The following is a 22,044-nucleotide window of genomic DNA, read 5'->3' on the forward strand; positions in this document are numbered from 1 at the left end:
AAAGAGGTTCAGCAACTTGGTTAGTACATATATTTTTTTTGAAAAAATAACAATTAAGGACCTTTATATAAAATTTATATTAATCAATGATAAGTTGTTATCAAAACTCGAATGAATTATTGTTAATTTTGAATTAATTATTGTTAAAATTTAAATGAATATTTGTAGATAAAAGATTAACCAGAATCAATAAGAATCAATTCAGGTTTTGACAACAATTAATCATTAATTAATATAAATTTTATACAGAGGTTCTTGATTATTGTTTTTCTATTTTTTTTCTATATATTGTTAAATGGGCTTAGTCACTAAGCTTTTTAAGTGGTGAGAGATTATGAGATCAAATCTTTCATTGACTGCCAATTAAAAAAATCAAAGTGTTACCAAACTTAGGGCTTAGATGACTGGCCACAATTGGCCTCACCAGTGGCAGAATCTGCAATGGTGGTCTAATAGTTAGCACCAGTGGCAGTGGGGGTGACTTATTTTTGTTATTTTCATTTTCTCTGAAATATTGTAAATTATGTACTTGTTTCCAAAGTAAATTATCTACTAAGATCAACTAATGCACTTTTTAAAAAATGCTAATGGAAAACAGTTTAAAAATCGGATGAAAAGTAAAGTTGTCTATTATGATATAGATTCATATTTTACAGAGTTTGAAATAAATCACATTATCTGTAATTTATTAAATAATATATGTTTATAGAATTTGTATAAATATATATACAGATTTAATTAAATATAATTATAAGTTCAAATTAAAAAAAATTGTCATTAGTAGCATTTTGTTGGGTGGAAAACCTTATCGAGTACGGCCAGAAGAGCGAGTTGATTGAAATTTGATGCTATTATTGGTGGTACCCCTTGCTTGTCCATTCTGTTGTCCCGTGCTTGATCCTTATCGCTTTGTATGGCTCCCACCCACCCACCAACCTCTCTCCATTAAAGCGTCATTGTGTGTGTGTGTGTGTGCAGTTAGTGATGTTAAATTAGAATTAGTGAATTGCAATCCATTCAACATCATCTAAGGGTTTAAATATGACAATTATTGTGATTGAATTTTGGAAAAAAAAATATTTTTTATACTTTTAATCTGTCATTATATAATTAGTGTCTATTTTTTTTTGTTACTCTAATTTTCTTAACTTTTATTTATTTATAATGTTAGTCTTTATGATCGTTGACGAGAGTATATCTGTTGATGTATATATAACTGTGTTAATTTTGTTATCGAATTAATAAAATTATGATATATTGAACATTATATGAGTAAAATAGCCATTTACTTTTATGCATGTCTGCTCTAACTGTTGTATTTTTTTTTTCTTTTTTGCAAACTTTATCCATTACATATTTAAAAGTTCTAATTTAATATCCTATATTTTTCTATGTTGTACTTGTTTTTATACAATGTATCATAATTTTAACAAGTCAACGTAAAAAATAATAAAGTTTATATACATGTTAGTTATTCTTAAACATTATGATCATATTGAAAAATATATGAACCAGCATTACAGGCAAATAAAACTTAAAAGAGCTGAAGTTATTAAAAAAATAAAAAGACTAATATCAAATATGTTAAAAATATAGATGTCAATAATTATAATTTTTTAATAAATTTTTCGCGCACAGTTTATACATCTCAACAATGAAGGTGCTAAAAGCACCATTTTATTTAAATTTTATTAATCTATAACCTCGATTCCACCAGAAAAAAATTGATGGTTTAAATAATAATTGTGTAATTTATTAGAGAATTTTCATTTTATATTAAGATACCCTTGTTAAGAGAATAAATATATCATTACTTCTTGCGGTTATGTTTATCGGCTATCGTGAGATGTTAGCACGCATTTTGGTGGGAAAAGAGGTGCACCAGAACATTTGGATGTTCCTTGTCTAATAAAATATAAAATATATATTTAAAAAATTGAAACGTTTGATTATAAAAAGAGAGAGAATGATAAATAAATCAATATGAAGTAAAGAAATAACAACTTGGTTCAGTGAAAAAAATGTAATAATAATAGTGAAGTTTTAAGAAATTTCTTAGAGATTAAATTTTTATGTGAAATTATTTTGATATCTTTTTAGGATTTAGAAAGTTTTAATCTTTTAAATCATTTTAATCATTAGTGAAATTAAATTTGTGAATAATTATATTAAACTTTTAAATGATATAAAATTAGTTGAATTTTGCTAATAAAAAATTATAATTTTTTAAATCATTTTAATAATTGATGAAACTAAATTTATAAATACTTATATAAAAGTTGTAAACAATATAAAATTAGTTGTAGCAGGACTTTGCCTGTTAAATAAAATTTTTGATGAAAATTTGTAATTCTCTAAATCATTTTAATTATTGGTGCGGAACTAAATTTGTGAACTATATAAAATCAATTATAAAATGATATTAAAATAATTTCACACATAAATTTAACTTCAGATAAATCTCTTGAGATCCCATTATCACTATTTCATTTTGTGATATTAAATTATCATTTTTCTATTATCTATCATTCTTCCTAAGAAAAAAATAACCAACAATTGCTGCACTGCTTAAATGGATTGGAAGAGACACAACAGCTCTCTTCTCAGAAGACTTTGACGTGCTCACTTGAAAAAATGATCTAACTTCATTTCGGATCTATATTAATCAGACTCTCCCTTGCACCAAACACTTGTTGAATGAATTATAGAACAACTTTTGAATTTTTTTTATTTTTAATATAAGGCATTTTGTAGAATATTAAATAATTAATCATGCTTTTGCAATACTTTTATTTAAAATCATTGACTATGAAAAAGAAGGTAACGTAAATTTTAAATTTTTTTACTTAAATAGAGGCAAAATTGAAAATTCATTTTATTTTCAGGCAAAGTCACCAACTTAATTATCTCTCCTTCATTCAATGTAAAGTAGTTAAAATTGTCTTATAATATAAATTGAATGAAATATTTAAAAAGTTGCATGGACTCCTTACAAAATACTCCTTTCAATTTTATTTATAAATCATTTCTACTACTCTCACTAATATCAATATAACAAAAATATAAGAAATAAAAGTAGGTAAAATTTCATATATAACCCTCAAGTAAAAAGTAAACAAATAATACTCTCTCCGTTAAAAAATATAAGGTATTTCTAACCGAATCTTACCCCCAATGAAGTAGTTATCGACTTTTTAACTAACTTATCTTTTCATATTTATCTCTATTAAACACCCGACAATAAATATAAAATCATTATCAATATGGACACTTTTGAAAAAAAAAGGTAATAATTATACCTCAAAAAATTAAAAATGTCTTACATTTTTGAACATCCAACTTCTCAAAAAATACCTTATATCTTTGAATGGAGTGAGTATAATATTATTTTTTTGTCTTTCTCTCTCTTACTTCTCAAGGGTAGTTTGAGAATTTTAATTTAAAATAAAATAATTCCATTGATTAGTGATTTATAAAGTGAATTAAATTATACTTATAAAACTTGACTAATATACATGACCGAAGGATCAGATTACACCAGCAAGGGTTAAAAAAAAAAGTAAAATAAAATAATAATATACGAATAGGACGGAAGGGAAGAGAAGGGGGAGAAGACAAGAGAAGGAGGTGTTGGGAATAAGACACTTGATATGTTGTTTGCCTTAAAAAGGATTCAATGGTTCGTCTTTCCGCAAGACAACAACTCACCCCTCATTCCCATTCCTCCTCACGTCCCTTCAACACATGTGCTCCTCCTTCTCATGTCCCTAACCTTGCCGGAGATAATTATACTTAAGACAAGACTAAATGCTAAATATTGATTTTCTTTCTGTCAGCAATTCAAGCCTTAATTTAATTCTTGTCGCTTAGACTTAATTCTTGTTTGTCTCCCTCACCTGACTGAATTAAATATGGACTATATTTCTACAAAATCTTGTTTTGACATTAAAATAAACTGAACAGATACATAAATAAAAAAAAAGTAAAAAAATTCACTCACGTACTATTCGGATTGATCAATTTAAATTTAAATTTTAAAATTTATATTTAAAATCATACAATTAAAATACATTCCTTTACAATATTTTGTTTAGATAATGTAAAAAATTGTAAAGGCTAAAAAAAAAAAAAACAAGCTGAGATCCAAATCAAAGCAGAAGATTGAAAATGATAAACTTATTTATATTTTTTTAATTAATAAGAAATGAGGACAAGAGATAAGAGTAACGGTGGCAATAATAATGAAAATGTGAAGAGGATGTGAGAGATGGAGTATATAAAATTTTAAATAATCAAGATATATACGGAATTTTCTTAGTTTTGGATCTGTATCAAATTTCAAATCATAAACTTTTATGCATGTAAATAAAAAAATTTAATTCAAACAAAATCAAAATCCAAATCCCTATGTATCAAAGCACAGCATAAAGTGATTTACAAGTGAAATAGACAGTAAGAAGAAAAAACAAAGCGGAGAGAAATTAAACTGTGCGCTTCATTGTCAACACTAAACCATCGTTTGACGCGACTTTATCATGAAGTTGAGTTATTCTTTTTTTTTTTTTTTCCAAAGCAACTGTTTATCACATTTTTCCAACATGGGACGAGGACACAAACGTCATATCCGAAGGATTATCTGAAATCTTAAATGGAATTAAACCTCAAATTGGATTGACAAAGTGTTTGCCAGCAATAACGCAAAAATGACCTACAAAAGGAAAAAAAAAAAGGTTGAAATGTACATGTTCGAATGATATCATATAAGGTCGTTGGTGCATGGGGCCGAATAATCAAGCAATATATTAGTTTAATCATCTAATAATAATTTGCTGATATTAATTTTAGCTCTATTTATTTATTATATCACTGTTAGGAATAGCATAACAAAATTTTCATTATTTTTAATCTCAATTATTTTGTTAAAGTTAATTAAGGAAATGCTCCGTTGACTCCGGGACCAAGGTAAAACACATAATTGAAGTCAAACTTTCTGAATTCTGACACTGCAAAGGATTCTCTTTCACTGAACTTAATTAATGCTGCCTAATACTCCCTCGTGAATTCGAGCAGGACAATAATTTTTAGATGCATGAATGCGAATGAGGGATACAGGTGGAATAATTTTAGATGCGTGATAAATAGGCCATTTTTTTTAATAACCATTAGCCATGAAAACTCTTTAAAATTTTTCTTAGCCACATACAAGACTGGATTATATTACATTATTTTCATTGATGAGATCGAATAGAAGAAATTTAATAATTCTTTTATTTTAAATTATAAGATATTTTTAAAAAGGATTCAGCATTTCAAAATATAAGACACTTTAATAAAAATAAGATTTCATTAATAATATTTTTTTAATATTGTCCATCGCATATATTCTCTCTCTTCAATATTATTTAATCAATGGAGTATTAAATAAAAGATATTTTAAAAATTTATATTTTTATCTTAAAAAAGTAGGATTATAAAGTGTATTTAATGAGCTTTATTGATATATGAAAATTTTTCTAAAAATGTTTTATAATTTAGAATGGAGGGAGTATCTTTTAACATAATTTAAAATTTAAATCTCATGGATAAGAAATTGTATTTGTTAATTTAATACATTTTCATTTTCTTATTCTTCTTACTTGAGTTTGTATGTTGTTTTTTTAATCTCAAAAGTTTTATGTCTATTCAAGTATTTTTTTTTTCTCTCTTTTCATCTTTCATTCTTCCTATGTTTTTCTTTTTTTTTTTGTCTCGATCTGATAGATTTTGATATTATATTAAATTTTTATATTAAATATGTTTAATAATAGTCTTTTTTATTAAAATAGTTTAAATTATTTGGTTTGATACATTTCAAATATTATATATTTATAATTTATTTTTTAATTTATAGACTTGGTTTAAAAAAAATGATCCATTCAATGTATTTAAAGTTTTAAACTTGACCATGCTCATATCGGGTTCCTTTGGGTGACATTGGGTTGACTCAGGTTGTTGGGGTTGATGAGGGTTATAAGTTTGGATGTTCAAACCCCACTTAAAATTTTCTTCGGCAAAAAGGGGGAAAAAAAGAAAAGAAAACTACTTAAATTGATGAACAAAAGCTTGTAAAAAAAGAGATAGTATTGAGTTGCTAATATACAGTGACTAATTCCAAGTGCGATCATATTCTCTATTTTTTTTTTTGCATTATATTTTTATTCTCCAATTCTAAAGCATTTTTAACAGAATAGCATGCTTAATTTAGTTAATTTTTTAAAAATTAATGTAACTTTTCACATTTATTCTTATTTAATAAGGTATTTTATTTTAAAAATAAGTATAAAATGATTTATTTTGTAAGGACATTTTGTTTTTCAGGCCAAATTTATGGGCATTTAAAAAAAACACATTAATTACATTTAAAATATAATATATTTTTTAACATTCAACTTTTTAAAAAGTGCCTTATATTTTTTAACTTGAGAAATAATAAATATTCAAGCTACTTGTTGTAACATTCCCTAGGGATCTTTGTGTTGCATGCTATAGTAATAACACATCTAAAACGTAGCCAAAACGTGGTTCCAAATTAAACATGCACTAAACGTGGATCAAATGCTTTGAGTTTATGAAAATTGTAAGTGTATGTTTAGTGAATGGAGAAGTATAATTTTTAAAAAACGAATAATGTACCCAAAAAAATAAATTGGGGACATTTATCATTTTTTTCTAGAAAATATTTATTTACCCATCAAACATTCCATAAATTCCTGAGACTTTCTCTAACAAGTATTTCCTCCATTAAAAAATATAAAGCATTTTTAATCGAATCTCACCTCTCAATAAAGTAGTTACCTACTTTTTAACTAACTCTATCTTTTTATATTTACCTTTATTAAATACCCTACAATATATATAAAATTATTATTAATAGAAACATTTTTGAAGAAAGATAATGATTACACCTCGAAAGACTAAAAATATCTTACATTTTTAAATATTTAATTCTTTAAAAAATGCCTTATATTTTTTAACGAAAAAAATAACAAGTGTATCTTAACATTTGGAAAAAAAAACTTAAATATGTAACTTCATATATTTGGTATATTTATTTTTAATTAAATCAAGACATAAATATCCTAGAGATTATTTGTCCTATACTAAATTCTTGTTATTAATTCTATTAACACATCAAGATCCATTTATTATAATTTAATTAAATGTGGGTATATTAAGTATATAAAACTAAGTACATAAATCTTGCCCTTAATGTTTTATAAGAGTTAATTAAAAAAAACTTATTAAACATTAGTTAGCAAATATTTAAAAAATAAAGAAGGGAGAATGAGACATCACACAATATTAAAGGAAAAAAAGATTGCTCCAACAAAAAAGAAATCAAATTGGTCTAGACCTTTTAATTCGATTAAAATGAAATAAATTTCTATTTTGACTGTGAAAGCTGTCATAGTTAAGGATACAATTTATTTAGCCTGAGCAAAAAATAACAATACCTCCTAAAATTTTCAAGATATAAGGCGATAGAATTAAAAGAAGTTGAATTTGCATCATGTTACCAATAAATTCTGGAAATGACAACTATAAATATAGGAACTATTGCTCGGGATCATCGCTAGCTCAAGCAAATTTTTCATTTTCATTCTTGCGGCATTTGCAATTTGCATACATTGTTTTTTTTTTTTAACATAGTTTTCCAACATCTTCAAAATGGAAGAATGGGCATGAAAATGCTTAATTCAAAAAGTTTTTGAGAGAGGCTTGTTGAATTTTCAACTTAAACTTGAATAGAGGCATTCTTGTTAGTTAATTAACCTTTTTTAAAAAATATAAGTAAAAGACTAAGATCCTTAATCATATTATGAGATCTTAAAAAGTGTTATGATTGTTTTTATTTGGTTTGAAAGTGTTATTTCCCCTGTCATGAATTTGATACTTTATTTACGCGATACGCCATACGCGATACTATTGAAAAATATAGTGAGGCTACGATATTTTGGAGGTGCGGGGGACGAAGATTCCTGCAATTGATGTCTCATTCGACCACACACGTGGGTCCCATTCTCATACCCTCCCAATTTCTTCTCATCACGTCTCGTTTTGCATTACTTTCTCGGGAGAATTTCATTTTAGAATTGCGAATGCAACCAATTAATCAGGGCATCGTAGGATTGAAATAAAATAATTTTTTTAATTAAATGATTAAAATATCCTTAGTAAAAATAAAAAAAGAGAATGTAAGTTATTATTTAATGTGACTTGTTAATCTCTTGTATTACTTATGAATTTATTAAACCTTAATTAAATACGTAGCTTGTTAAACCATGATCTTAACTTGTTAAAAATGCAAGTTAAAATAATGGTAATTGGGATCTGGTAAATTTACAAGTAATTTAACGTGTTTAACAAATTATGTTACGTATTTAACACTTTATCTTAAGCGTTGATTCACATTCTTCCCTTTCATTTCTATCAAGGACATTTTGATTATTTAATAAAAAAATTATTTCATTTCAATTCTTCTGCCCTGCAATGATAGTTTACATTTGACTGGATCTCATTTATAATAATGTCACATTAATAGACCATAAAATTATCGCTTATTTTGTTTCTTCTTTAATCGTCTTCATCACACACTTGGACACGCATTTCCCCTTCACTTGTTTTTTTTTTTCATTTTAGAAAAAAAGAATTTTATAGTTAGCCCCATTTTTTTTAAGGCTCAAGCTTATAAGGCAGTATATCTAATTTCTAAATTGATCAGTGATCATATTTTTTAAGCTTAGCCTACACTAACTGGACTTGCGATCGGGTTTGAAAACCCTATAACTTTTTATAAATTTTTTATTTAAAATTGTAATTATGTTAACATATAATTTAAAAAATGTGTCATTTTTATATATTAATTAAAAAATAAATCAAACAAATTTAAAAAAATTATTTTATAATAATATTAACAATTTCAACTACATGCTGGCCGTAAAAAAGAAAGAGAAAAATATAGGGCCTAAAAGAGCTAATTCAAAAAATATACAATTTTTTTAAATACCTCATAAAAACCAGACCTAAAAACCTTTCTATGCACAGTTGTTTTTTTCTAATTCTACCAGCCATAAAAAATATACGTGGCCTAAATGAGTTGCTCAAATGTCCTGGACCTTATTGTTATTGGTGGCTCTACTTAAAGGGAGAATGATATGAGTTAACAACAATTAGGTTACGTTATCGGCAAGAATTTTTGAAAAGTGACCTTGAGCATTTATTGATTTACACAATTCTATATAGGAATCTCAATTACTAATTGATTGCTACATTCAAAATTTAAATATTTTATTTGTAATTAAAAATTTTAAATTTGCAATTATTTGAAATAATATTTATAATTTATTCGTTAATTTTTTTTTATCAAGAACTTATCTGTCTGACCTTCTTCCTAACTTAAATCCATCCTAAATCCATTTTATGAATAAGCTTCTCTTTTGAATCCTCACTAACCAACACACAGGGGAAATATCATTATTATATATATATTTTTTTGTAAGAATGTCATTATTATATTTAATAACGTACTGTTGAACTTGACCACAATTAGCTTCCATGCATTCCGCAATTTGACCAAATTTGCATAACTCTTAAATACCATTCATGTATATATAAATTATCACTTTTCTTTTGAATGGGGTAATTTCTTTCTTTCTTTCTTTTTGATTGACTTTAATGGGGTAATTTCGAAAGGGAGTTACGTGCACGTTTATCTCTACATAAATGGATGAATTTGGAAATGTTCAATGTTTCTCAACTGTCATATTACTATTAGCGACTTCCATGCTTTTCTAAACCATGTTGACTGAATACAGCCCCTTCAAATCATGGTCCAAAAAAGGCATTATTATTAATTATTACTGTCAATTCATGAATAATCGCATTACATGACCTGGCAATTTCCAGCTGGGTTAATTGCGTGTGGTCAAGCAAATATATTATTTTGGCTACTAAGACTGATGAAATGGCTTTAGCATAATTAATAACTCGTAAATTAGATGAGTGGTTGCTTGATTAATGGAATAGTTTTCGAAATTCCATTGAATTTCCATGCCACTCTCTAATACATACATACATACATACATACATACATACATACATATATATATATATATATATATTAATTGACGTAGTATATTATAAAATCAAAATATTCTCGCGCTTTCATTTTATTATTATTTTTACAATCACCAAAACGGTGCCGTGTTTTCATCTGGCTCTTTAAACTTGTTTACTTCCTCCACTACTGTTTGTTTTCAACCAACTTTGCTCAATAAAGCTTTTAGTTCCCTACTTTTCTCTGCCTCTCATCCTACGGAAACCGTGTCTGGTTGCGTTCCATTTACAGAGCAATCCTTACTCTTGCTAGCCCACGGATGGCAAAGGCATGGAGTCTTTTGGATCAGAGTGTCTTGTGCTGGTCTGGACATTCTTGTTGAGCACAACTTGTTCCTTCGCGGGCATAGAGTCCACATTCATGGACAAAGATATCTCAGACTCACAGTGGGTTCTCGGAGTCTAGAGAAAGTCAATATTCATATGGGTTCAATGGTTTTATGAGATATTATATGGCTCTGCGGTTTTTTTGATCTAAATTGGGAGGCTAATGATGGACAATATTATCCTCGTGTAAATGAATGTCTTGCGGACTTTCATAATCTACTACCTCACATACATGCAAAGTTTTCTAGAAACATGCATGAATCATTAATCCTGCATAATTTTTGGCAAAAGGGATGTATGAGAATAATGTCAATGGTAGGACACACTTTTTATGACTTCATGTAGGTTAATGACAACAATGGAGGCCATCCAAACTCTTCACATGTACTATATAATGGCTTTGCTTCCTATCCATGCAAGCATCATGCAATCGTCTTCAGTCCAATCACATGCAAACATCTGAAAATGCTCCCCACCAACGTCTCTGTCCATTTGGTTATAACTTTCTTGATTCCTCAATTCATATTTTACGAGATTGTGAAGAAGCTAAATAAGTTTGGCAAAAATTAGTTAAATCTACAAGACTTAACACTTTCTTCTCTTTTAATGTGCAGGATGGGATAATCTAGAATGCAAAGAATAAAGCAGATAGCTTAAAAATAGGAAGACCACCTTGGTAGAAGCTTTTTGTACAAGTTTGTTGGAATATTTGGAAAGCTAGATGCAAAAATTTTACTTGACAGATGACATCCCTAATAACGATATTGCCTTCTCTAGCACTCAATAGATAAATAATGACTTGAAGCCTCTATTCAAGATCAACCGTTTGGGCAAAAACAACTCTACAGATGAAGGAAAATGGAGCCCACCTAAACCCAAATAGGTTAGACTCGACACTGACGGTTTTGTCAATATTAATGGTGTTGCAGCTTGTGAAGACATCATCGGAGATAATAAGGGCAATTGGATTAAAGATTTTTTTCAAGTTCCTTGAATATCAACCTAGCATAGTAGTTGAACTCATAGGAATATTTGAGGGACTTAAACTTTGCTGGAATACAAAGTTATCAAGAATCAATATTTATTTTGATTTGATGGAAACGTTGTCACTCATTAACTGTGCCTACTATGAGAGTCACCCGTATTATGACATTATTAGAAAGATCAGAGATCTTGTTATGAGAGATTGCTAATGACTCTTTTACTGATCAGATTATTTCGCATGCAAACAATTGGAAGTTTGCTCTATTTTACGATAACAAAACTCCGACAACTTGGATGGTTTTATCATGAACCTTCATGAATTATAGCATCGTGAAGGTCTTGTTTATGGCACTACATATTTTGGAAAGAGGACAACTTCTAGTCTAGTTTTATCTACTTTTTTATTAGTTCGTTTTACTATGTGCGATTAATATCATTTTTTCACTTCATATGTCAATCCTACATTGTGTTATTCAAGGGTTTCTAGGCAAGGAATTCAACAGTCTAAAGCTTTGGTTGTGGGCTTTCAAATGTCACGAGAGATTACTTAAGCTTTTGATTTCTATTATCAACGGAAATTAAAGTTACATTTAATTCATGGTACCTTTTTAATTTGTTGATGGGCCATTCTTTGAAAAAGTTATTGATATACTTTCAATGAGTTGTTTACCTTTTTCTTTGCCAGTTCTAAATTATCACGATATAGGTCATTTAAATTTACTTTTCCAGATTTCACTAACGGGACCTAAGTTTATCATCGAAGGGGCTTTTTTTTTTATGTTCATATAATGACTTTTGATTAAAAATAAAGCATTTAAGCAAATTGATGGGGTTCCTATTGTAATGTTTTGCGTGAGTATAAATTTATAATCTATCAATGTATTTTTGCTCTGTATAGTTCATTTAAGTTTCTTCCACCAACTAATTGATTTAAGTTACACATGTAATATTTTTAAGTTGCAGATTACTTAGGCTAATTAATTTCACAGCACAAGATACAAATTTCAAAATGTAAACAAAGATAGTACTCTCCTTATCTTAACTTATAAGACATTTTTAAGCAAAATTAAACATATAATCAATTAATCTCATTAATTACACTGTACTACCTTATTTTTTTAAAAAATATAAATTCAAAAAATATTCTTAATTTAATACTCCATTTGGCCTATGTTATAGGACACATTCTAGAAGACACATGACAGATTAATTATTATCATTTTTCAATTTTACCCTATTATAAATTGAATTTCATGACTCATTGTACATATGATATGTATCTTTCTCTTCCTATTTTTTTTATAGGAATAAAGTTGGAAAATTTTTTAATTTTAAGACATTCAATAAGATAACAATCGTTTATTAATTTGAGTCAAGTAGTTCAAAATATTTTATAATTGAAACAAAAGAGAATATAGTAAACCTTAGAGAGAGAGGGAGAAAATTATAAGGAGATAAGGATAAATAAAACCATAAATAAAACCTTATTTTTCATTAAAATGTTTCATATTTTGATATATCAAATAATCTCTAAAATTGTCTTATAAAATGGAATAATGAAATAATTTATTAATTAAAATATAAATTACCATAATACAGAGCTTTTTTTTTTTTTGGCCAGCGAGCATAATGCAGACCTATTCAATGCGCTACTATGATGCGTCCTTGTCGAACCAAACTTTAGACCGCGACTAATTCTGTATATATATGTGAGAGCCTTGAATTAAGGTTTGACAAACTAAAGAATGTCATAACTTGTTTCATTATATATTACTTCTAATTCTAAAGTAAAAGCCCTCACGGAAAAGTTAAGCGAAATTTAACATACTTAATAAAACACGTTTCTTTTGTTTTCTTTTCCTTTTTTTTTTTGATAAGCAATAAAAACACGTTTTCTCTTGCGTGTGGGTGATGGGGAAAAGCAAAAACAAGAAAAAATCCAAATAGGGAAGGCGCAGCTGAAATTTTCGTGGCATTAATCTCCATCTATGTATATCTTTTTGGCGTTTGTGCATAATATAATAACCAGTATATATGTAGGTGGTGTTGAATGAGATGACCAATGTTTATATATCAGGCTTGGGTTCTCTTTTAGGCAAAAATGATTCTGCATGGAAAGAAACTCATGAAACACTTGTTGACGAGTCTTTGTTCACACAGAATTGTCATCTTGGAGAGAATACTTTTTAACCCTGTTCGTTTAGTATGAAGCTATGATGCAATGTTTCAAAAATATCAATCCACTTCAACATTAATTACTTTATCTATTCAATTCATCATCTTGATTAAAGGTGTATGTCAGAATGTGTTACACATTTGTCTAGTGCATTTAGAAATGTATATGCCTGGATACGTACGCGCGCGCGCGTATATATATGTGTGTGTGTATGTTGCAAGCTAAGCATTGAGTCCAAAATTTGATGCGCAGTTCAAATATAAAATGCATTTTTTTTTTGTAAATACCATGATAATACGTTTATTGTTTGTGGTAAATTTTATGATGAAATTATATTACAGCAGTTACTTAATTAATCTAGGCTTTGAATGATCATGAATTATATATATATATAATATCAATTACAGCCCGTGGATTTTCTTGGACATGCAGGGTTTCGTATTAACAAAGCAAATCATGCAGTATTTCAAGGCTTCAAGCTTTTGCTGACGATCGATAAATACGCTCTTCATAAAATCTTCCTTGACCAGGTTATATATTATACAAATTAGCCTGGCAGTTTGTCCATTCAAATAAGGCACGCTTTGTTGAAAGGGTTTTGGTTCTTTAAAAAAAAGAAAAAGAAAAATCAAACCCATTTGTTTCTTGAAAATAGCTCATAGCAGTCTTTGATTTAATTATATGACAAATAATGGTCAGATGAATAGAAAGGACTCAGTTTCTTTTAATCAAAATCCACGGTGATTCGGGCATATAAATTAAAAAAATTATATAAAAAACATAATTTTTAATTTCTATACTTTATTATTAGTTCTCACACTTTTTTTAATATTTTAGGTTTGTACATTTTTATTTGTTAATATTTTAAACTTCTTTATGAATAAAGAGTAGGGATCTTGAAAGGACCTAAAATATTAACATATAAAAATATAAGAACTTAAAACACTTAAAAAAGTATAAAGACAATAATAAAATATGAGCAAAATATAAGGACTTAAAATTATATTAGGCAATAGTTATTTTTAATTTAATCTAACAATGTTCGAATCATACAACTATACTTTGAGTCCATGTTAATTCATAGAAATAAGTGTTTTTTTTTTAACAAAAAGAAGCAAGTATTGTTTGACATTAACATAAAACTAGTACATATCAATTAATATTCATGGTTCCGTCCCCCCCCCCCCCAAAAAAAAAAAGATTAATATTCATGAAAAAGATAAGGCTATGAAATTTATTTGTCCTTACATCAACTAGCACCAGTTTTAATATCACATGTATTTTATAATTCAGATCAACCAGCAGAGATATCCATCTAATTAAGCATTCATATCTTGTTCAATTATTTAACTATAAGCTTATTTATTACACTGAATGAATTACTTTACTTTTAAATAAAAATCTGTTATCATAGTAAATTACTTTACTTTACTTTGTTATAAAATTAATCAACTTGAAATAGTTATAAACATGAAAAGAAGTGAAAGCGTGAAAGGGGTGAGAATGATAAAGAAAATTTTATAATAATATTATTTATATTTTTTTTTATTTTTAATTCTCTCTATTCAATAGAAAATATAAATTTAGGATTGCTTTAAAGGTCATTTGAAAGCATTTCATTCTATTTTGAAATTTTTTTCTTAAACAATGATATATAATTTTTAGCCATCTTGTTTCACTACATTCCATTTAAAAAAAAAATCCAAACACCGTCTAAGAATTAAGTTTCAATCAAGTAATAAAATATAGAAATTAAGTTGCATGAATAGAAATTTAAGGGCTAAGTTTTAATTGAAGCAAAAGGAATTAAATAAATTTTTTTCTTATGTATTTTCTTTAAAGATAAATATAAAAGGAAAAAAAGAACAAAATGGCGATATAGCGGGGTGAATATCTCGTGATACGATATGAGGAGAAAAAGGCGAATGTGGGGATGGGGGGACAAGTGCTCCCCGCTCACGCTTTGAGAGCGTGTGGTGCTCTTGCGCCCAGGTGCACGAAAGTTCTTATCGTAACTACATAAAAAGAAAAGCAAAATCAAAGTGATATTTAACTCTCCATGCGCCCTTTTTCATAAAGAAAAGCAACCCCTTGCTAACTTGCGCCATTGGGGTGTTCCCTACGCCCCCTCCACTTCTTCCCCCTTCCCTTCCATCAGTCCCTGCCCGTCAATACCACGACAAACCCACTTCCCAATAAAAACACACCAACTTTCCATGACCGTCAACACACACGCCGTTACTCTACCATCCAATGCCTCCTCGACACCTCTCCGCTCCCCTTAACGCCGTTTGTACCTTCTCCGTCAGAGCCGCCTTTATTTATGATCCTCATCGTCTCCTTCCTTTTTCTTTTATTCTTTTTTCAATATTTTCTCACTGAAAGTGAGGTTTTCTCCGTTGTTACCGGCTGTGGCCGGTCAGTCTGACTGGTTACTGCCGGTGGTGGCTGAGACTGGTTAAGGATTGACCACGGTTGAATCTGTTGTGCACAGTTTTGACCACTCTGGTTAAGTCTCCCTCCAGAGTACACAGAGAGAGATACTGTGAGATGTTTCGGGTGCAGGTAGCGTTTATCTTCTGAGACAGGGTCCTCAGGATATCGTGTTCCTGTGATCGCGAGGGTCAATTTAGGTTGAGAATTGGGAACGACGGGTCGGAATTGTGTGGTGTTTCCGGTGAAGAAGCTCTGTTCTGAGCGTTGAGGTTCAGTTTTTGACTGGAGTTGGCGTATCTGTCTGTAGGTTGCGGAGAAGGACGTTGGACGAGGAAGCAATAATACTAACGCTTCGCTGATTTCGAGAGTTTTGGTGTTTTGGTTTGATCATCTGGTCACTGGTCCCTGTACTTCCGGCCGGGTTGTTTAGTTGTGGGTTTTCGAGGAGGAGGGAATCCGTGAAGGCGTAGGTCTGAGTCTTGAGATGTGAAATCACCTGGGAATTGTCTAGAAAGCGTCTTAAATGACAGATCTGTGCTGAGATTTCAGAAAATGGCATCATCTGAGGTATCGATAAAGGGCAATAGTGTGAACGGGAAGGGGGAAGGTTTTTCTTCTGGTTATAGCAACCATGACGATGCTAGGAACGGTACAGAGGGTCAAAATGCTCAATCATTAACTGTGAAAGGTAATTCTAGCGAATTAGTAGTATATTCCCTGAGAAATTTGTGGTTCCTGAAATATTTGGAACGATGACGGCCTATAAACATTTTCTTTCTGCCCCACAGAAGCAGAAGCTGCGCTTTACAGAGAGCTATGGCATGCCTGTGCTGGCCCCCTTGTTACAGTCCCTCGGGAAGGAGAGAGAGTCTTCTATTTTCCTCAAGGACACATCGAGCAGGTGATTCCCAAATGATTTCCGAGCCTCGTTTGCTTCGTCGTCTGGGAATCGTTGTTATTATTCGAATTTCTAGCTGCCTTGATAAAATTTCCTCAATGTTTATAATTATCAGAGGTCAGATGTGTCACGACATGCAAGAGTCTGACTTCTGACCCTGCTTTTTTGTTATCTCTTTACTATTTAGTGCTGTATTTGCGCCTTGAAGGATGATGATTTCGAGCCAGATATTGCTCCAAGGCATTTTTTTTAATCAGCTAGTTTACATGAATTTTTGTTGAAGTTGCTGAACATCTGTGTATGTTTTCCTGCCACATTAGGTTGAGGCGTCTACCAATCAGGTGGCGGACCAGCATATGCCCGTGTACGATCTACCTTCCAAAATCCTGTGTCGGGTGATCAACGTGTTGCTGAAGGTAATGATGCTCGATCTATGCCGAATTATTTATTCAGACGCTTTTAAACGAAGCGACCTTTATAGAGTTGTAGCTTTTAAATGTTTCACATGACAACTAATTTTATTTTCATTTCTTTCGTGCAAATTTCAGGCCGAGCCAGACACTGACGAGGTGTTTGCCCAGGTCACCTTGGTTCCTGAGACCGATGTAAGTTCTGCACTCGTTCAAGCCCATAAGGATGCGGAAAACTATTAAAGAAAAAAGGTTCTCATAATTGTTTTTTTAATTTTTAATTTTGATGTAAATGCCAGCAAGATGAAAACGCCGTGGAGAAAGGGCCTCCGCCGCCTACGCCCCCTCGATTTCACGTGCATTCTTTCTGTAAAACTCTGACTGCCTCTGATACAAGTACTCACGGTGGCTTTTCGGTTCTGAGGCGACATGCTGATGAATGCCTACCTCCTTTGGTGCGTATCCTTTTTCTCTCATTCTACACCAAAATATTTTTGGTCAAAACTGAAGTTGGAATTTTCTGCTATTCTCTGTTGACAGGACATGTCTAAGCAGCCACCTACCCAGGAGTTAGTGGCAAAGGATCTGCATGGCAGTGAGTGGCGATTCAGGCATATCTTTCGAGGTGATTACTCATAACTGAAAGTTCATCCTGTGATTGAAGGATGCTCGCTGAGAATGAACTTGGTGTCCAGAGGATTGAGACACAAGCTTCGCTTTTATTCATAATTTTAGCTGATTAATCTGCTAGATAGATAGGCATTTGAATATACTGTTATTTTTATCTGCTGATTGTTACTGGTGACAAAAACTCCAGGTCAGCCTCGGAGACACTTACTGCAAAGTGGTTGGAGTGTTTTTGTCAGCTCCAAGAGGCTTGTTGCAGGGGATGCCTTTATATTTCTCAGGTTTGTATACTTTGAATGGGCTTTTAGATTGTCCTTGGTTTATTACTTTGCTTCTCTTTATTAGAGGGGACTAATTAAGAATTTCCAGGGGGGAGAATGGGGAGCTTCGTGTTGGTGTCAGGCGTGCAATGAGACAGCAGGGTAATGTTCCATCCTCAGTGATATCCTGTCATAGCATGCATCTTGGTGTCCTTGCGACTGCTTGGCATGCTATCTCAACCGGCACCATGTTCACTGTGTATTACAAGCCCAGGTTTGTTGCTCATCGTTGAAAGTATGATTAATAACTTATTTTAGTAGTTTCAGTTTGACCTGCATCATGTTCTGGTGTTATGAATGCCACTGTCCATGATTGTGACTGATATTAGAGCATATGTTTTGATTTTCCATGGTAACATTTGTAGTGCTTTCAATGATGCAGGACAAGTCCGGCTGAGTTTATTGTTCCATATGATCAATATATGGAGTCTCTCAAAAATAACTACTCAATAGGGATGCGATTCAAAATGAGGTTTGAAGGTGAGGAGGCTCCAGAGCAAAGGTATGATCATTTAATGTTGTCTTTTTACTCTCTTGTGGTATCTTCTCTTTCCTTCTCCTGATAATGTAGTCCATGATAATAGTTATATTACTAGTTACTTGAATTTAAGTTAAAAATGGAAGAACTTTTTTGACACAATCTCTTAAATTCTAGGTTTACTGGTACCATTGTTGGAATTGAAGATGCTGATCTCAACAGGTGGCCAAATTCCAAATGGAGATGCCTCAAGGTTGTATTTCTAGTTTTGATCTTGCAACTATTTTTGACTGTCAAAAAATGTCGTAAGGTAAAATTGAGCTCTGTTTGTCTTCTAGGTGAGATGGGATGAAACATCTAATATACCTCGCCCCGACAGAGTTTCCCCTTGGAAAATAGAGCCTGCTGTTGCTCCCCCAGCTTTGAATCCGCTTCCAATGCCCAGGCCTAAGAGGCCTCGCGCAAACTTGGTTCCATTATCCCCCGACTCCTCTGTTCTTACTCGAGAAGGTATGATTGGCTTACTGTTGGTGTATTATCAGAAGTATTATGCATTTTCAGTTTGGTTAAGTCTGACTTTTTCATTTGGTGGCGGTGGCGATGGGGGCTTTAATTTACAGCCTCTTCTAAAGTAAATAAAGACCCTTCACCAACAAGTGGGTTTCAAAGGGTCTTGCAAGGTCAAGAATACTCGACCTTGAGAGGCAATTTTGCGGAAAGCAATGAGTCAGTTACTGCAGAGAAGTCTGTTGCGTGGCCACCTGCAGTAGATGATGAAAAGATTGATATGGTTTCCACCTCAAGAAGGTACGAGTCAGAGAGCTGGATGTCAATGGGGAGGCATGAGCCAACTTACCCAGATCTACTATCAGGTTTTGGAGCCAGTGGAGATTCTTTTCGTCCGCCCTTGGCTGATCAGACTGGCCCTCTGGCTAGTCCTGCTAAAAATCGTTCATTGGACCCGGAAGGGAGGTTTAATGCACTGGCCAGTCCATGGCCTGTAGTGCCCTCTGGTCTATCACTAAACCTCCTGGACTCGAACATGAAGGGTTCTATTAATGGTGGGGATGTAACATATCAAGCCCCAGGGAATGTGAGGTATGGTGCATTTGGTGACTACCCAGTTCTCCATGGTCATAAAGTCCAGCAGTTACATGGGAATTCATTGATGCCACCACCATCTACAACACAATATGAGAGTTCTCGTTCAAGAGAGTTAATGTCAAAACCAGCATCAGCACAAACAAGTGAGCCTGCCAAGCCTAAAGATGGGGATTATAAGCTCTTTGGCTTCTCACTCATCAGTGGCTCCGTTGTACCAGAGCCATCTGTATCCCAAAGAAATGTGACTGGCGAATTACCTGGTCACATGCATCCTGCATCTTGCAAACCTCACGAAGGTGATCAGAAATCAGACCAACCGAGGGGCTCAAAACCAGCTGATGCAGTCGTTGATGATCCAGAGAAGTCGTTGCAAGGATCCCAGGCACATTTGAGAGAGGTTCATGCCAAACCACCCGGTGGTTCTGCAAGAAGTTGCACTAAAGTAAACCCCCCCCCCCGCCCCAAAATTTGATAATTTTACAAGATAAGTTGGAATTTAGAAAAATTAATCATCAAATCTCAATTCTAGGTACACAAGAAGGGAATTGCACTTGGTAGGTCAGTGGACCTCACAAAGTTCAGCAACTATAATGAATTAGTTGTTGAACTAGACCACCTGTTTGAATTTGGTGGTGAATTGACGTCTCCAAGAAAGGATTGGCTTATTGTCTACACTGATGATGAGGGTGACATGATGCTTGTTGGGGATGATCCATGGCAGTAAGTACCTTTAGACTATACATCCATTGATGTTTGATTGATTATATGGCGTGTTTCATCTTTAAGGGATGTCATTTGCATGATTTGCATGATTTTACATCTCGATGCAGGGAGTTCTGTGCCATGGTTCGCAAAATTTATATCTATCCCAAAGAGGAGATTCAAAAAATGAGCCCAGGTACACTGAGTTCAAGGAATGAAGAGAATCAATCAGCTAGCGAAGCTGCAGACGCCAAAGTTGAATGTCTGTTGCATCAGCCGTCTTCACTGCCTGATAATTCATAGGAATTGTTTTCCATAGCTTCCAGGTAACATTGCTGCTCTGTTCCAGTTGTCACTGGATTCATTGTCGATGGTCTCTCTAGATGACCAGCAACTTTCATTTTCAACTTGTCCACTTCACTTTGTTGACAAATGGAGATTTTTGAACTGAGCCTAATTTCCAATGTCATCTATTCAGGGCTGGAAAAGTAGGATGTGCCAAAAGCCATCCAGTTGGAAATAGGATCTGAAGACTGAAAGCCTTATTGTGAACTGACAAGGGACTAGTTGTATCAGAATATGGATAATTTTTGGACCTATCCTGGAATTAGTATAGTGCTAGTAGATGTTATGCAGTGAGCGAGGTGATATTATTAGCCTTGAATTTTTCATCAACCCTACATTGTAAATAGTTGTTTCCCTCCCTCCCCCGGATCCCCGCTCCATTCCGGCCCATAATGTAAGTTCATTTGTGGTAGCTGCTGCGTATTGGTAACATCAGTTTATCTGATTTTGATTGTCTGTGATTGTCTCAAGACTAGTAAGTGATGTCAGATTGATGATTGAGATAGAAGTATCATGAAATATTACCGTTTACAAGGTGTATATTTTATGCTGCCTCTACAATTTTGAAAGGCTCAAATGACTTTTTTTATCATGACTTTGCGCTTATGGCGAATGGAGGATGATGGTATTGGACTGTCGTGTGAGGCGGAATGGAGTTGTTGGAAGTACTCGGCTATTGCGTCTTTACCTTCGTTTGCCATGACTTGGGTCATCTTCATTGGTCCAAGTTAGACGTGTTTTCTTGACTAAATCAAAACCTCTATGAATGAGGATATTTTGGTTGAATTTGATGGGGACATTTGTGTTGATGGTTAGTGGTTGAAGATTCATTCGTTGTTTTGGAACCCTGTCTTTGAAAACAATTTTTCTTTGAACCTAAAGTGCCAATTAGTTTGGATGTTGTTTTTATCAACGCCCACATCCAATGTTGGTATTCAAGTTCTAATTCTCAATCATCACACGACAGATGCTTATATTTTAAAGGACTGAGGATTTAAGATCAAATTCTTGTGTCAATTGGACTTTGTAGGCGGAAAACTGAAGGTACAATAAACCACAGGAGGGGGGTGCTAAAACTCAGA

The 22,044-nt window shown here is 32.0% G+C and overlaps 1 protein-coding gene across 1 annotated transcript; it reads left to right on the plus strand.

Moving 5' to 3' along the window:
• The first annotated feature begins 16,062 nt into the window (after positions 1–16,062).
• On the plus strand, positions 16,063–21,554 carry LOC129308728 (auxin response factor 2B). The gene is made up of 15 exons (XM_054950060.1): positions 16,063–16,766; positions 16,867–16,979; positions 17,297–17,392; positions 17,525–17,581; positions 17,686–17,841; positions 17,927–18,011; positions 18,204–18,294; positions 18,383–18,547; positions 18,716–18,835; positions 18,989–19,064; positions 19,150–19,321; positions 19,432–20,357; positions 20,445–20,635; positions 20,746–20,943; positions 21,096–21,554. The coding sequence occupies exons 1-14, from the start codon at positions 16,631–16,633 to the stop codon at positions 20,918–20,920; spliced, it is 2,559 nt and encodes an 852-aa protein (XP_054806035.1). The 5' UTR covers positions 16,063–16,630; the 3' UTR covers positions 20,921–20,943; positions 21,096–21,554.
• Positions 21,555–22,044: the final 490 nt, after the last annotated feature.

The sequence above is a fragment of the Prosopis cineraria genome, unplaced genomic scaffold (genome assembly GCF_029017545.1).
Source record: "Prosopis cineraria cultivar Desert tree isolate PC_DT_omini unplaced genomic scaffold, ASM2901754v1 PC4, whole genome shotgun sequence".
NCBI classification, from domain to species: domain Eukaryota; kingdom Viridiplantae; phylum Streptophyta; class Magnoliopsida; order Fabales; family Fabaceae; genus Prosopis; species Prosopis cineraria.